We start from the raw sequence: 16,695 nt of genomic DNA, 5'->3' as shown, positions 1-16,695 counted from the left end.
CGCAAATCCCCTAATATAAGTATTAAATATATATGAATATAGAAGCTCGTTACGTAAGTTAATTCTTAAGTTATGTGTATTTATTACTAATAAAAACGTTCGTAAATAAAATTACCCAAGTTTCAAGAACGCCATTAAACCAAATAAAAGTAAAATTAATATGCAAATTTTTTAATTATTCATGTACGGTGAGCCAAAATCGAACCCTGCATCAATTCAAAAACGTTCAAAAATTAAATAAATAAAAAATTTCTTACTGAAAGTAAGGAACGACGTTAAAACTTAAAACGAACAGAAATTATTCCGTATATGAAGGGGGCTGTCAGCTCCTCAACGCCTCGCTCTTTACGCTAAAGTTTGACTTTCTCACAACTCTATTTTTTTAAACAATAAAAAAACTTTAGCGTAAAGAGCGAGGCGTTGAGAAGGGGACAACCCCCTTCATATACAGAATAATTTCTGTTCGTTTTAAGTTTTAACGTCGTTCCTTACTTTCAGTTTAAAAAAAAACTTGTTTTTTTTTATTTAATTACAACAAAAAGGCGGATGCTAATTGTCTTTTTGAGTTTAAAAAATTTAAATAAAAGGACATTTTGCAGACAAAGTTCTATCAAATAATTCCTAGTAACAAACAATAAGCAAGGATTTAAGGATGAATTTTCTAGGAGGGGGAGGGGGTCCACAGGGAAAATTTTCTATGAGGAAGGAAGTTTCCAGCCCAGGGAAAATTTTACACAGGAGTGCGGAATTCCTGGCATGATTTAAAAAACGGTCAGAAATTAAATATTAAAAGCAAATTTTCCTAATGAAAGTAAGGGGTAGTGTCACAACGGAAACATACTTACTTACTTTCTTAACGCTCTTGCTCTGCAGGGTCGCCAGTGAAGAGGGAACTGGTTGACAGTGCCGTCAGTCTTCTCCAAACATCCCTGTCCAGGGCTAAGGATGGGGCCTCATTTGGGTCGATGTTGCGGTTGAAGAGGCGTTGATTTATAACATCAGCCCATGTGGTGCACGGCCTCCCTCGAGGTCGTTTCCAGACAAGTAAGGGATTGAAGTCTGATATGAGCCTTGCAAAGGTAGTTGGTGGGAGGCGGAGTAAGTGGCCGTACCATTTTAGAGAACGAGGTTCTACTTGGGTGGAGAGGTTCACTATCTTGAAGGTTCTTAGGATCTCCGTATTGCGGATCTTGTCATACCATTTGAAGCCTTCAACTTGACGCGGATGTCTAGTTTGGATGGCATCGACTCTTCTTACCTGTGTCTGGGTTATCGGCCATGTCTCAGCAGAGTACAGCATGATGCTTGAGACTGTGGCATTGTAGATATGGGCTTTAGTAAGGCGACTAATTTGCGGTTTGTGGAAGACTGCTCTCAGGAGCCGTCTGAATACAGAGTTTGCCTTGGCTGATCTAGCTGAGATTTTTCCGTAAATTGTGCCATTCGATGATATAATTGATCCAAGATAAGTGAACTGCCGCACCACGTCAACAGCTTGGCTATTGATCGCAACAGTTAAGGGTGATGCCGATGTAGCCTTTTCTATGGGCATGATCTTCTTGTTCTTCCAGTTGATTTAGAGCCCAACTCTGGAGGCAGTAGAGGAGAGCGTCTCGAGTGCAGACTCAATTTAGTCTGCCGTACACCATTTTTGATGGGGAAGGAAGAAGAAAGCTTCCCGTTCACAAGGACAGCACTTTCTGTGCTGCTGTAGAGTTCTTTATAAAGGCTGACTATCTTGCTTGGTAGGCCCGCAGCTTTCAGGATTAGCCAAAGGGACTGCCTGTCAAAATTGTCAAAGGCAGAACGAAAGTCAATGAAAGCTATGTAAGCTTTCTTGTTGAATTCTAGTGTCTTCTAAACGATCTGTCTGACCGTATGAATATGTTCAATTGTTGATCTTCTTGGCATGGATCTGGCTTGTTGGAGGCTGTGCAAATTATGTAGGAAACTTATTGCAAGTTTCAACAGGACCACTGCAAACAGCTTTCCAGGAACAAAGAGTAGGTTTATACCATGGTAGTTTCTGCAATCTGTCTTGCTGCCCTTGCGCTTAAACACTGGCACGAGGATTTCCTTCTTCCTGTCTGACGGTATAATTTCAGTGCGCCAGATTACGCTGAACACCATCTGCAGCCAAAGTATCATTGCAGGGCCGCCCGTAGTAAGTAGCTCTGAAGCGATGGCACTGGTTCCCGGTACCTTATTGTTTTTCATTTTCCTTACTGCCGATTTAATCTCATCAGGAGAAAATTCAGCGCCGTCGGGGGCAGGGGTAGCTTCTGAAGCAGCGGAAACAAGCCCTGGGTCAATGCATTTGGGCGAATATGAGTTTAGCAGCTTATTAAATTGCTTGTTCCAGAGACCAACATATGGAGACTGATCGTATATAGTTTCTCCATTCGATGCTTTCAGGCTTGTGGACATCATGGAATGTTGGCCAGTCAGCTCGCGCAGGATCTTTAATTTTGTGCGTATGTCTTTCTTTGGGGCAGCTGGCTCGAGCTCAGCGGCTTTACCGCAATGAAGTCTTTCTTGTCCTTGTGAAGCAGGGAGTTGCGTTGTTTGTTGAGCTGTCTGTAGAGTGCCATATCTCCTCGTAATGTCGCTTTCCGTTTCTGCTCAATTATTTCAAACTTCTGGTTACTAATCCACTCTTTCTTTCGTGGCTTCGAACCCACAATTTCGGTAGCTGCTCTGAGAACATTGTCTTTGAAAGTGATCCATCCTGACTCGCTTTCTGAACACAGCTGGAGAGCCTCGAAGCGATTAGAGACTTCAACCATATACCGCTTGCGAACAGTGGGATCTTGCTTCAGTTGAGAGGTGTCTGTCTTCTTGGTGGATGAGAAGTTACTCTTATTGGCCCTCAGTCGGGGTTTTATGCTTGCAGAGACGAGATAATGGTCGGCATTACCAAGCTCGGCACCTCTGTATGAATGGCAGGTCTGGACAGACAAAAGCCAGCGTCGTCGTATCAATGATGTAGTCAAGTACTTTTTTTATCCTGCCATCATTGCTGTACCATGTGTACTTTGCTATGTCTTTTCTCACAAACCAGGTATTTGTGACTGATAGAGCTTGGGTGATGCAGCAATTGAGCAGCCACTCACCATTATCATTCAGAGCGTTAACTGTCACAGGTCCAACAGCAGCATCTTACAGACCAGAGCTGTTAGCCAGACTAGCGTTAAAATCTCCTAGGACTAGGAGGTAGTCGTGTGGGGGTACGGAGGAGAGCTCGGAGGACAGTACCGCATAGAAGCCGTCCTTATCTTCATCTCGGGCCTCGTTTGTCGGTGCATAGCAGGTAAGAACAGTTATCTTCCTGTGCTTGCCGTCGATTTTTGCTCTCAGTAGACGTGGTGAGATAGGCATAAATGACAATAGGGCTTTTCGAGCGAAAGTGTTGAGAACAAGGCCGACTCCCCCTCTTCTTTTGGGTCCATCAGACCAAAGCAGTGTCCATCCTTTTCCAATATCTTCTTCGCCGCTTCCTTTAAGGCGAGTTTCTGTTATTCCTGCGATCGTCAGTTTGTATCTTCTTAGTTCATTTGCTAAAAGAAGCTTAGAACCGGGCTGGTTCAGCGATAGGACATTCCAGGTGGCAAAATTAAAGCCACCTTGGTCGACGATATTCAAAGCGGTACGTCCTTGGGTAGGCATGGGTCCAATTGGGATAGTGGATGGGGCATCCGAGGCTGTATATCCAGTTCCTTTCGTAGCAAGTAATTTCAGGAGGAGGGTTGCTAGTCCAACCGTCCCTAGGTGCACTTAGTTCTCCGGTGGCTAGCCGGATATCCAGAGGCACGTGAAGTCAGCTCTGCATGCGCCATGAATGCATGGGAACAGACTACGGACGAGCACCATTGCCTCCAACGGAAAACCAACTGAAATTTATTTTGTTTATGAGGGGGGCTACCCCTTCCTCAAATCCGCTCCTTATGGCAAAGTTTGACATTTTGTCATCATTCTTCAAGAAAGACTACTCAAACAATTGGTCCCTTGAGTATGAATGAGATGTATCTTAAAATAATTGCACAGTGTGAAGTTAGAAAACAATTCTTACTTAATAATGTGCAGAATAACTGTATCTAACACATTTTACATCCAGACCTGCTATACTTTACCCCCACCCAGCACCCCTAATGTGCAAATATATAGCCCAAAGTTATTCTAAAGTGTTATCTTTTCATCATGTTTTGTGATATTTCATTAAGATTAGTCAGAAAAACAGGTGCTACTATATATATATATATATATATATATATATATATATATATATATATATATATATATATATACTTGAAGTATTTTAATGCTCATTAATAATTCAATAATTGCTTCCGGGGGAAGTTATATTTTAACCCTTAATAGACTAAAAGGGCTTAAAATAGCCCATAGCAACCAAAGGTTTCAAAATATGTTTCTAAAAAAAATAATAAGGGGTGGAGAATACTTGTCCCATATCGTCAGTTACCAGACCATAGGGCGTATCCCCAAAACTACAAATTAAAGTAAAATTAATTTGAAGATTTCCAAAGCTGCTAGCTTCAAAGATTTTTAAAGTAATCTTCGTAGACTATCAGTTTAAGGACTTCATACGTCTTAATTCGTTTTTATCTAAATGCTGTATCTGAAAGATGACCCCACGGAGTGTTTTGTTTTCAGTCAAGCTTAAAACTTGCGTTTTGTAAGATACGTCCTTCGGTCTGTCAACCGACAATATGTGATTCTCCTGGTTAAAGTGAGAAAGCATTGCAATTTGTTACTGATTCAGGAGTAATTATGATTTTTATTTATCTTAATAGTTATGGAAGTAAATCTGTAATAAGTCTTTTTAAAAAGCCATTAACTCCTCAATATTGCCGTTAGTTTTTCTCCGACGTAATTTTTGAGGGGTTTCAGGCTCATTTTAAAATTCCTGCGTTTTTTTCAGAATAACTTTACTATTAGGGCTAAAAAAAAATTAGTTACTATTCCAGAATCAGCTACAAACAGCATTTTTTCTTACGAGGCAGTATTTTTTTAGAAATATTTTTTTGCACTTTTCGTTATTATGAACTGTTTTACCTCCCCATCCCCTCCCTGGAACTTTTTTGACTCGTAGATACGTGACAAAGTGCATTTAAGTTATTTTTACTTTTGTAAACACTCCCTCCCGAAAAAAAGAATTTATGAATATGGAATTGGTTTATAGTACCATATTTTTATGATATTAAATTTTTAAAATGTTGTGGTTCCAATCTGGTGGCTGGCCCCTCCAGGGTGAAACAGCATACAATTCCGAGACTAAATCTAAAAAAGCTTACTTAGGCTATATCATTCACAAAATAGTTCAATCTACTGAGTGATGTGTTGAAAGCTGAGTAATCTACTCAAACTTTATTTCTCGAAATCTTGAAAAAATATAAATGTTTTTACTTTTATAACTTTAAAAAATCAAATAATATTGACATTTTGATTAACAAATATTAGCATATCTATATTAAACTGACAATGCACATTCATGTGTATTTTTTCAGTAAATTGTAAATTTTGTTCTGACCTTGGAAAGCCATAGGGGTTTTGAGCCCGACTTAGGTTAATTTCTGCTCGTTTTGAGTATACTCGGTTATTTATTGTAATTTCTGTTCGTTTTGGGTTTCATTTATTTATCGATGCTGATTTGTAGTAGTTTCACGCTTGGTAGATTATTTGATTTTATTTTTGCTCATTTTTTGTTTAATGGAGTTCTTTATTTTTCTTTGAAAAACTTATTTTGTGGAAAACATTTTTTTAAATTAATTTCTGTTCGTTTTATATTGACATAGTCTTTTCAGAGAAAAAGAAAATAATACGTTAAGTCTTTTCATTTTTTTCAGAATTCATAGTTTGGTCTGCTATTTGTATGCTGAAGAAAAATTTTCAGCAATTTTTAACAACATACACCCTCTTAAAAATCTGGACACAAATAGGAGCGTTTAATTTAGTTTCATACCTCCTCTAGTTGACATGAAATGGAAAACTTGATACCCTTCTCAAAAAAATCTGTTTACTTTCTTTGATAGCTTGGATACACTTACGCTGTTTTGATTTGGTTATATTTTAAGAACAGAAGCAGCCCCGAAAGTTTGAACATAAGACCCTCAGTCGTACTTGGGATACTGCTGAGATGCCTAATTAGGAATTAGAATTAACACAGTGCATTTTGATTTAATCTTATGGCAACATTTAGTTTTTAAACATAAAGTCAAAGGGGAGGGTGGGCGTGGGAGGGTGATTAGTTTCCCTCCAATCACTTTCGACTATTAAAAAGCTCATCAGCCCTTTCTATTTTCAATCGAATGAGCCCTTTTCGAAGTTCCTGTGACAACTCCTTCGATACAAAGTGCCCTGGTCTAAACAACAACAACAACAACAAAATAATACATTATACCCACATCAATATTTACTATAAAAATGTCAAGCCTTCCAATCACTTTTGACTATCAAAAAGGGCAATAGGCCTTTCGATTTCCAATCGAATGAGCCCTTTTTAAGTTTCTACGACAACACTTCCTATAAACACCTTATATGCCCCCAGGGCATAAATTACAACCCTTACCCTAAGGGCTTAGAGGGTGGTTGTCATCCTCTAAGACCTAATTTCCAGAACTTTCAACTATGTTAAACAAAATGGCTATCTCAAAATTTTGATTGGATGTGTCTGGGAAAATGGTGGGCGTGAGAGGGGCGTTAGTCTTTTTCCAATCACTTTCAACCATTAAAAAAGGCACTAGCCCTTTCAATTTCTAATCAAATGACCCCTTTTGAAGTTTCTACGACAACACTTTCAATAAATACCTTATTTGCCCCAAAGGGATTACTTACAACCCTCACCCGTAGGGCTGAGGTGGGGGGGGGGGGGCCTGTCATCCTCAAAGACCAGAACTCTCAACTACATTGAACAAAATGGGTATCAGAAAATTTTGATTGGATGTGTGTGTGGGAATGGTGGCCGTGAGAGGGGGGTTAGTTACCGTCCAATCACCTTCAACTATTAAAAAGGGCACTAGCCCTCTCAATTTCCAAATGAATGAGCCCCTTATGAAGTTTCTACGACAACTCTATCATTAAAAACCTTATATATCCCCAGGGCATAACTTACAACCTTTGCCCTGGGGACTCTGGGGGGTTTGTAATCCTTAAATACATAATTTCCAAAACCTTCAACTACGTTGAACAAAATGGCTATCTCTAAACTTTGATTGAATTGATTTTGGGAAATGGTGGGCCTGAGAGGGGGGTTAATTACTCTCCAATCACTTTCGACTATTAAAAAGGGCAATTTCAATTTCCAATCAAATGAGCGCCTTTTGAAATTTCCAGAACAACTTTCTATATAAACCTTATTTTCTCCCATGGCATAACTTAAAACACTTGCGCTGAGGGCTCTGATGGGTTTATCACCCTAAAAGGCCTAAATTCCAGAACTGTTGACTACGTTGAACAAAATGGCTATCTCGAAATGTTTATTGGATGTGTCTGGGGAAATGGTGGGCGTGGGGGGGGGGAGGGGACATGAGAGGGGGGTTAGTTGCCGTTCAATAACTTTTGACTATTAAAAGGGCACTAGCCCTTTCAATTATCGATTTAATGAGCCCTTTTTGACGTTTTTACAACATCACTTTCTATAAAAACCTTACATGCTCCCAGGGCATAACTTACCACCCTTGCCCTGAGGGATGTGGGGGGATGGGCTGTCATCCTTTAAGAACTAATTTCCAAAACTTTCAACTACGTGGAATAAAATGGCTATCTAAAAATTTTGATTGGATTGGTTTGGGTAAAGGTGGGCTTGAGAGGGGGGTTAGTTGCCCTCAAATCACTTTCGACTCTTAAAAAGGGCACTATCCCTTTGAATTTCCAATTGAATGAGCCGTTTTTTAAGTTTCAACGATAAAGATTTCAATAAAAACCTTATATGCCCCCAGGGCATAACTTATAACCCTTCCCCTGAAGACTGTGGGGGGAGTTTCCTGCTCAAGGGTATAATTTCCTGAACTTTAAACTGCGTGGAACAAAATGGCTATTTAAAACTTTTAATTGGATATGTCTGGGGAAATGGTGGGCTTGGAAGGGGCGTTAGTTGCCTCCAATCATTTTCGACTATTAAAAAGGGCACTAGCCATTTCAATTTCCAATCGAATGAGCCCTTTTTGAAGTTCCTACGACGATGCGCTCTATAAAAACCGTATATGCCCCCAGGACATAACTTACACCCCTTGCCCTGAGGGCTGTGGGGGAGTGTCCTCCTCAAAAACATAATTTCGATCTGGAAATCCACAACTCTGAACAAAATGGCTATCTAAAAATTCTGATTGAATGTGTTTGGTGAAAAGGTGGGCGAGAGAGGGGGGCTAATTGCCCTCAAATCAATTTCAACTATTAAAAAGGGCACTAGACCTTTGAATTTCAAATCGAATGAGCCCTTTTTCAAGTTTCTATGACAAAATTTCAATAAAAACTTATATGCCCCCAGGGCATAACTTATAATCCTTGCCCTGAAGACTGTGGGGGGAGTGTCCTGCTAAAAGGTATAATATCCTGAACTTTAACTGCATGGAACAAAATGGCTATCTCAAAATTTTGATTGTATGTGTTTGGCGAAATTTTGGTCGTGGAAGGGGTGTTAGTTGCTGTCCAATTACTTTCGACTATTTAAAAGGCCGCTAGCCATTTCACTTTCTAATAGAATTAGCCCTTTTGGAAGTTTCTACGAGAATATGTTCTATAAAAACTTTATATGCCCCCAGGGCATTACTTACAACCCTTGTCCTGAGGGCTGTAAGGGGGTTGTCATCCTCAAAGACATAATTTACAGAACTTAATCACTACATTGAATAAAAATGGCTATCTCAAAATTGTGATTGGATGTGTGGGGGAAATGGTGGGAGTGAGATGGGGGTTAGTTGCCAGCCAATAATTTTTGACTATTAAAAAGGGTACAAATTTTTTAACTTTTTAATCGGATGAGCCTTTTTTGAAGTTTCTAAAACAATACTTTCCATAAAATTATAGAAGATTTCATTACAAATACAAATTTCATTTAGGGTGTGATTTCATTTCTAAAAAGTTTGATTGGATATGTTTGGGGAAATGGTGGGCGTGGAAGGGGTGTTAGTTGCCTTCTAATCATTTTCGACTATTAAAAAGGGCATTATCCATTTCAATTTCCAATCGAAAGAGCACTTTTTGAAGTTTCTATGACGACGCGTTCTATAAAAACCGTATATGCCCCCAGGGCATAACTTACAACCCTTGCCCTGTGGGATGTGGGGGAGTGTGCTCCGCAAAAACATAATTTCTATGTGGAAATCCACAACACTGAACAAAATGGCTATCTAAAAATTTTGATTGGATGTGTTGGGGGAAAAAGTGGGCCAGAGAGGGGGGCTAGTTGCCCTAAAATCACTTTAGACTATTAAAAAGGGCACTAGACCTTTGAATATCAAATCGAATGAGCCCTTTTTCAAGTTCCTACGACAAAGATTTCAATAAAAACTTATATACCCCCAGGGCATAACTTATAACCCTTGTCCTGAAGACTGTGGGGGATTGTCCTGCTCAAAGGTATAATTTCCTGAACTTTAAGTGCGTGAACAAAATGGCTATCTCAAAATTTTGATTGGATGTATTTGGGAAAAAGGTGGGTGTTGAAGGGTGTTAGTTGCCTTCTAATTACTTTCGACTATTAAAAAGGGCACTAGCCATTTCAATTTCTAATCGAATGAGCCCCTTTTGAAGTTTCTACGACAACGCGTTCTATAAAAACTTTATATGCCCCCAGGGTATAACTTACAACCCTTGTCCTGAGGGCTGTGAGGGGGTTGTCATCCTCAAAGACCTAATTTACAGAACTTAAAACTACGTTGAATAATGTGGATATCTCAAAATTTTGATTGGATGTGTTTGGGGAAAAGGTGGGCGTGAGAAGGAGGTTAGTTGCCCTCTAATCACTTTCGACTATTAAAAAGGGCACTAGCCCTTTGAATTTCCAATCAAATAAGCCTTTTTTGAAGTTTCTACGACAACGCCTTCTATAAAACCTTAAACTCCCCCAGGGCCTAACTTACAACCCTTGCCCCTAGGGTTGTGGGGGAGTGTCCTCCTCGAAAAGATATTTTCTATCTGGAAATCAACTACGCCAAACAATATGATTATCTCAAAATTTTGAGTGGATGTGTTTGGGGGAATGATGGGCTTGGGGGGGGGGGGGCGGCTAGCTGCCCTCCAATCACTTTCGACTATTAAAAAGGGTACTAGCCCTTTGCATTTCCAATCGAAGGAGTCTTTTTTGAAGTTTCTACTGCAACGCCTTCTATTAAAACCTTATATGCCCCCAGTTCATAACTTAGAACGCTTGCCCCAATGGTTTTAAGGGAGTGTCCTCCTCAAAAACAAATTTTCTATCCGGAAATCAACTACGCTGAACAAAATGGCTATCTCAAAATTTTGATTGGATGTGTTTGGAGGAATGATGGGCGTGGGGGGGCTAGTTGCCCTCCAATCACTTTCGACTATTAAAAAGGGCATTAGACCTTTGAATTTCCAATCGAACGACCTTTTTTTTAAGTTTCTACGACAACGCCTTCTATAAAAAACCTTATATGCCCCCACGGCATAACTTAAAACCCTTGCCCCTAGGGTTGTGGGGGAGTTTCCTCCTCAAAAATATATTTTATATCTGGAAATCAACTACGCTGAAGAAAATTTATATCTCAAAATTTTGATTGGATGTGTTTAGGGGAATGATGGGCGTGGGGGGGCTAGTTGCCCTCCAATCACTGTCGACTATTAAAAAGGGCATTAGACCTTTGAATTTCCAATCGAAAGACTTTTTTTTGAAGTTTCTACGACAACGCCTTCTATAAAAAACCTTATATGCCCCCAGGGCATAACTTAAAACCCTTGCCCCTAGGGTTGTGGGGGAGTTTCCTCCTCAAAAATATATTTTCTATCTGAAAATCAACTACGCTGAAGAAAATTGATATCTCAAAATTTTGATTGGATGTGTTTAGGGGAATGATGGGCGTGGGGGGGGCCAGTTGCCCTCCAATAACTTTCGACTATTAAAAGGGCACTAGCTACCCCAATTTCCAATCGAATGAGCCCTTTTCAAAGTTTCTACGATAGCTCCTTTGATACGAAGTACCCGGGTATGGAGAAGAAGAAGAAAAAAGAAAAATAAATAATACATTGTGCCCACATCGTTCTTTACTTAGGCAGCGCTATCGCGCTGCCTATGATTTCAAATATATAAGTTTCATAAATTTGATTTTTACTGATCAAAAGTTACGAGCCTGAGGATATTTGACTTTTTTGGAAAAAAGAGGGAAACACCCCTCTAAAAGTCATAGAATCTTAATGAAAATCACACCATCCGATTCAGTGTATGAGAAATTACTACTGTAAAGGTTTCGAGCCTCTATATAAAAGAATATGGAATTTTGTATTTTTGTCAGAAGAAAGATTACAGATGTATTTATTTATTTTTTTATTTCTCCCAGGGGGGATTGTATAGAAAAAATGATACTAGAACATTGGAAGAGGACTTATTTGAACAAAAATTAAGAGTTCTACTGCCCTTTTCAAGTAATAAAAAGTTATTGTAGGGAAACTAGTCTCCTGCCCCGTCCGTTTTCCCCCAAAATCGTCCGATCAAAATTTTGAGATAAAATGACCCCCTCTCCACAGCTTCTGGGGGTACAATTTTTAAGTTATAAAATTTGCCCAGTGCTTATGCATAGTATTTGTTATTGGGGAGCATAAGACATTTTTAGGAAGGGTAGGTCTTCGGCTTGAGGTTGGTTTCCTTGGGGATAGTTTTCCTTGCGGAAAAAAGTTTGATTTCTTGTCCCAATTTTGTAAAAACGACTTTCGAAAAAAAAGGATCGACTAGAATAGGAAGCCTTTTAAAAGTGCTAGAAACCTTACCGTGAAGAGCAAGGTATTGAGGAGGGGGCAACCCCTTCACATACAGAATGATTTCTGTTCGTTTTGAGTTTTAACGTTGCTTTTTATTTTCAGTTGGAAAACTTTGTTTTATTATTGAATCGGAACTGGGCCTATCAGATCAGTAGATCAAAGGTGTCTAAAGAAGACTGAATTTGTATCATAATTATTAAATATACCACATTTGAATATACCACATTTGTCTGAAATATATTTGATATTTTTACAAATATATTATTGTTTATCTGGTGCTTATTGTTTATTTTAAAAATTAGAAAGGGAGATTGAAAAAGTAGGACTAGAAGTGAGATTATAAACCTAGGAAATTATGCAACACTAGTATAGGAAACTCAGTGAAATTAACTGAAAATCCAACAGCAGCCCTAGAAATTGAACATCGGTAGTAAGGAAAATCCAATGAAAGAACTGGAAGTCTATCAAACCAGATGAAAACTCAAAAAGGATATTAAAATCCAACATGTTGTTTTGTCACTAAATTGAAAATTAAATAGTATGTGAGAAAATCCAACTAGTTTATTGTTCAACAAGTTGAAAATTTAAGTCGGGTATAGGAATCCAACATTTGTGTTTCTCAACAAATTGGATATTCAATAATGACCAAGAAATTCCAATATTATCTATAATATTCAGTTTCAGCTGTTGAAATTCCAATTTTGTTGTTGATAAATTTTACAATTATTTTTTGTTGAATCCAAAACAATTTTTTTTTTACAGTGCAGGGCAATAGTTTGGTCTCCTATTGCACTATTTCACAAAAATGTAGATGGGGAGGGGCAAATGTGTTATCTTTTTAATCGAAGGGATTAAAATTGTTGTTTTTTCATAAGAAATACCAAAAACGGAATTATTCCTAAAAATGTCGGCCGAAAGTTCAAAAAGGAAGGCATGTCCCCCCTCAGTTTGTGCCAATATGTTCTCTAGATCTAAACCTAAATTTTATTCAGCAAACGCAACTAATTTCCAAGATAGTAAAAAGACCGTCATCTAGAATTCATACCAGACTAGTGTAAATCTTTACCTCAATACTTCAGCTAAATGTCAAGAGTAATATTCAAACAAGTGATAAAATCAAACTTGATTTATGTCAGCTCAGAAACTAAAGGCCTAAAACTGATGAGGATATTTATAATAAGGCAAATTTAAAGTAATGTATGCATATTTAATTGATTACAAAGTTAATACCTTTTTATATCAACTCTATTTTTAGACTAGTTATGCAATGTCCTACTTTTTTTTAGTAGAAACTTGAGTCATTTTATACATCAGTCTAAACCTAAAATTATTGGCTAGTCAACCAGTTACCCTTACCTCTCCCTACAGGCTCTTGTACCTCATACTTTCCATGCTGAAAAGTGTTTTCAAACCTTCATCTTTTACCTGAAAGTAGCTATTTTCATTATGCAAGACTTATAGCTCATGCATAAATTGCTGTCTAAATTCTATAATGGTTGTTTCCAATTTGAATGTCCAACGTCCTTCTAATCAAAATTCAACGTTCTATTGGTTTTCGTCTTAGACGTTTGAGACCACTGCAGGTCACCGTTCAGAGTTTTACTCGACCAAAAACGCAAATAAGCACAGCGGTTAACGTGCCGACAAAAACAGGTTTCCCTCTGATGCCTGAAGGTTCCCTCAGGAACCACAAATTTCAGAATTTTTTATTATCAAAACTACACAAGGTAGCCCCTCGGGGTTGCTATCATTGTGTGATAGTCAACGAGCTCTATTCCCAGTATTTTTGTCAGTTTATGATCGTCCACCTTTGGGTGAGATAATCATGGTCGAAGTAAGCACTTTTTGCCTCCTTGGATTTTTCAGAAAGGTGGGCATGTATTTTTGTAATTGACAACGTAGTGATTTGTTCTAGAGTTTTTATTTTCCTGACCTGGCAGAGAGGAAGGTTCGACAGTTCAAATAAAATGTCGTTTGCATCGATAGTGTGGAAATTAAGGGAAGGTAGGGGCCCTAAGAATCGTGGTTCCTAGAGGAACCATCCGTCAGAAATGGGAACATTTCAGGCGACTGAACGTATATAGAGTGTGATCATGCTAAGATATCCCGTAACCACTGTTTTTACGCCACTATCTTATAATTTCCGATGGTTCGACCATGCTAAGTAGCTCTGAGGAACCATCCAGAACAGCTTGAGCTTGGGGTTGCAATTGTCAATAATGAAATACTAAACTTTCTATAGCTAAGTTGCGAAATTTCCTGTAGATAGAATTAATAAGACTAAGTTTTTCAACCAATATGTCTTTTCTAGGGTTGCAATGGACGAATCTACATCCACTGCACCAAAAACAGCGGAAGATGATTACTCTACAATTATGAAGAAACTATGTTCACGCCCAATTTCATTGGCACAAGCTGTGAATTTTGTTCTTTGTCCAGATGATACTTCTGATCTGGAAGACCTGCCAAGTGAAGATGAAGACCCATCTGATCCACAGTATTTTCCTTCTGACGAAGTTTTAGAAGAACTGCTCGAAGCTGAAATAGAAACCGGCTGTATTGAGGCCAACGACAGTCAGGATGTGTCTCAAACTAATGGAGGTGAAGAAACCCGACCACAACAAGCCCCAAATATTCCTATTTCCAAACCAATGAGACGACGAGACATTACTTGGAGGAAAGTAGATTTTATCCCACCAGAAGCATGGACTTCGGAAAGATCAGCTTCGATTTGACCAAAAAATGAGCGGCAAGACCCCATTGGAATATGTCAGGCTGTTTTTCGATAAAGAAGTAGTAAGCAACATACACGATCAATTGCATATATATGCAATTCAGAAAGATGGCAAGCAGTTAGGCGTTTCTTCGACTGACATAGAGCGTTTCCTGGGAGTCATTGCGTTTACAGGAATAGTGCAAATGCCCTCCTATCGCAGCTACTGGTCAAACGAAACTCGTTACTCCGTGATAGTCGATGCTATGTCACGTGACAGATTTGAACTGATAAAGAAGTATTTGCGCTTCAATGACAATGTATCGCGCAAGCCTCAGGGAGACCCTGGTTGCGACAAGATTCATAAAATTTGCCCCTTGATAGAGAAGGCTCGAGCCAACTTCATGAAGATACACCCGGAAGAACACCAGGTCATTGATGAGCAAATAGTTCCGACGAAGCAGCGAATATCGCCGAAGCAGTACAATCCAAAAAAACCACATAAGTGGGGATACAAGTTCATCTCCAGAGCGGGAATAAGTGGATTTGTGTATGATTTAGAAATGTACACTTGCAAGGGATCAGTTGATACAAGCGATTTGGGGGTTGTTGCTGACTTTGTCCTCCGACTTGCGAGGGGAATCCCAAACCAAATGAACTACAAGCTCTTTTACGACAACTGGTTTTCGTCACTAGACCTGGCCCAAACCCTAAATGACCAGAGTATACTTACACTGGTTACAGTCAGAGTAAACAGGTTAAAAGACTGCACTTTGGAACTAGATAGCAAAATGAAAGCGCAAGGAAGAGGCTCGTATGACTGGCGGGTGGAAACGCAGTCGAATGTTGTAGTGGTGAAGTGGTATGGTAATAAGCCGGTTTACTTGATATCAACCTATGCAGCTGTGGATCCTGAAGATACCTGTAAGAGGTGGAATGGCAAGCGAAAAGAGCATATAGAAGTGAAGAGACCACACTGCGTGAAGGAATACAATCGCTTTATGGGTGGCGTTGATCTTGCCGATATGCTGATAGAGCTGTACAGAATTGACTTCAAGTCTCGAAAAAAGTGGTACATACGAATTTTCTTTTTCTTGTTTGACCTTTCCTTCGTAAATGGGTGGATCCTATATCGTAGGTGTCTTCCTACTGGACAAAAACCCATGAACTTGCTGCAGTTCAAAACGGACATTGCATGCGCCTTACTGTCTGGCGCATCCTCAGCGACACCTAAGAGAGGTAGACCACTCAACGAAGCTCTATCCCAAAAGAAAAGAAAGTATAGTTGCCTCCCACCAGACTCGACGAGACGGCCAGGAGCACTTTCCAGCTTGGATAGACAGCAAACAGAGGTTCCTATCTTGTGTTCAAGCCCACTCCAAGGTGAAATGTATGAAGTACGAAGTGGCTTTGTGTTTCACGCCAAACAGAAACTGTTTCCTATCTTACCACACTAGCTAGGTTATGTGTGACTATTTGCTTTTACTGCCGGATGTTGCCTAACGGAACCATTCTGTAGTTTCTTCACTTTCATCAATAATTTTTTTTTCTTGATATTTTCGTCGCAGAATGACCTTAAATAAAGGCACAGAAACAGGCGCGGAATTTTTTCCTCTCTTTTTTCAATATTCAGGCATCAAAGGGTTAAGCAAAACGGCGATCAAAAACAAAGCTATGGAGTTTCCCGAGAAACTACCATTGAACTGCTAACTGATATATCTTTCCAATGGATATAGCTCTCTCTCCTCCTCTTTTAAAATCATTTTTAGGACCGTTCCTAACTGTTAAAGCCCTCGTCTTTTTTTTCCTTTGTTTCATGTTCTAAGGCCAACTTGGAATTTCTTACTCCCTGTACTTCTTTGGTTTTTGTTTATCGCTATTATTACTGATTTTTGATTTTTTTTTCAAGTTCTTGTTTAACTTTACTTCAGTTTATATTCTCCTTTGTTTTCATTTTGTATGCATTATGTGATTTAGCATATTTATCATGGTTATTTCGGTGTTTTGTTACTGTATTATTTGGCCCAAAACAA

The 16,695-nt window shown here is 39.0% G+C and overlaps 3 protein-coding genes across 3 annotated transcripts; all 3 read right to left on the bottom strand.

The window, feature by feature from the left end:
• Positions 1-853: 853 nt before the first annotated feature.
• Positions 854-1,552, bottom strand: LOC148943931 (uncharacterized). The gene has a single exon (XM_089101291.1). It carries the CDS (start codon positions 1,550-1,552, stop codon positions 854-856), a length of 699 nt encoding a protein of 232 aa, XP_088957417.1.
• Positions 1,553-1,857: 305 nt separating this feature from the next.
• LOC148943930 (uncharacterized) lies at positions 1,858-2,427 on the bottom strand. Its single transcript, XM_089101290.1, has one exon. The coding sequence runs from the start codon at positions 2,425-2,427 to the stop codon at positions 1,858-1,860; it is 570 nt and encodes a 189-aa protein (XP_088957416.1).
• Positions 2,428-3,159: 732 nt separating this feature from the next.
• Positions 3,160-3,666, bottom strand: LOC148943929 (protein CFDP2-like). The gene has a single exon (XM_089101289.1). The coding sequence runs from the start codon at positions 3,664-3,666 to the stop codon at positions 3,160-3,162; it is 507 nt and encodes a 168-aa protein (XP_088957415.1).
• Between the last annotated feature and the right edge of the window lie 13,029 nt (positions 3,667-16,695).

The sequence above is a fragment of the Artemia sp. Qi Xiang Cuo genome, chromosome 15, assembly GCF_049724085.1.
Source record: "Artemia sp. Qi Xiang Cuo chromosome 15, ASM4972408v1, whole genome shotgun sequence".
Taxonomy (NCBI): Eukaryota; Metazoa; Arthropoda; class Branchiopoda; order Anostraca; family Artemiidae; genus Artemia; species Artemia sp. Qi Xiang Cuo.
The sequence above is the reverse complement of the archived record's forward strand: the minus strand, read 5'-3'. Positions and strand labels throughout refer to the sequence as shown.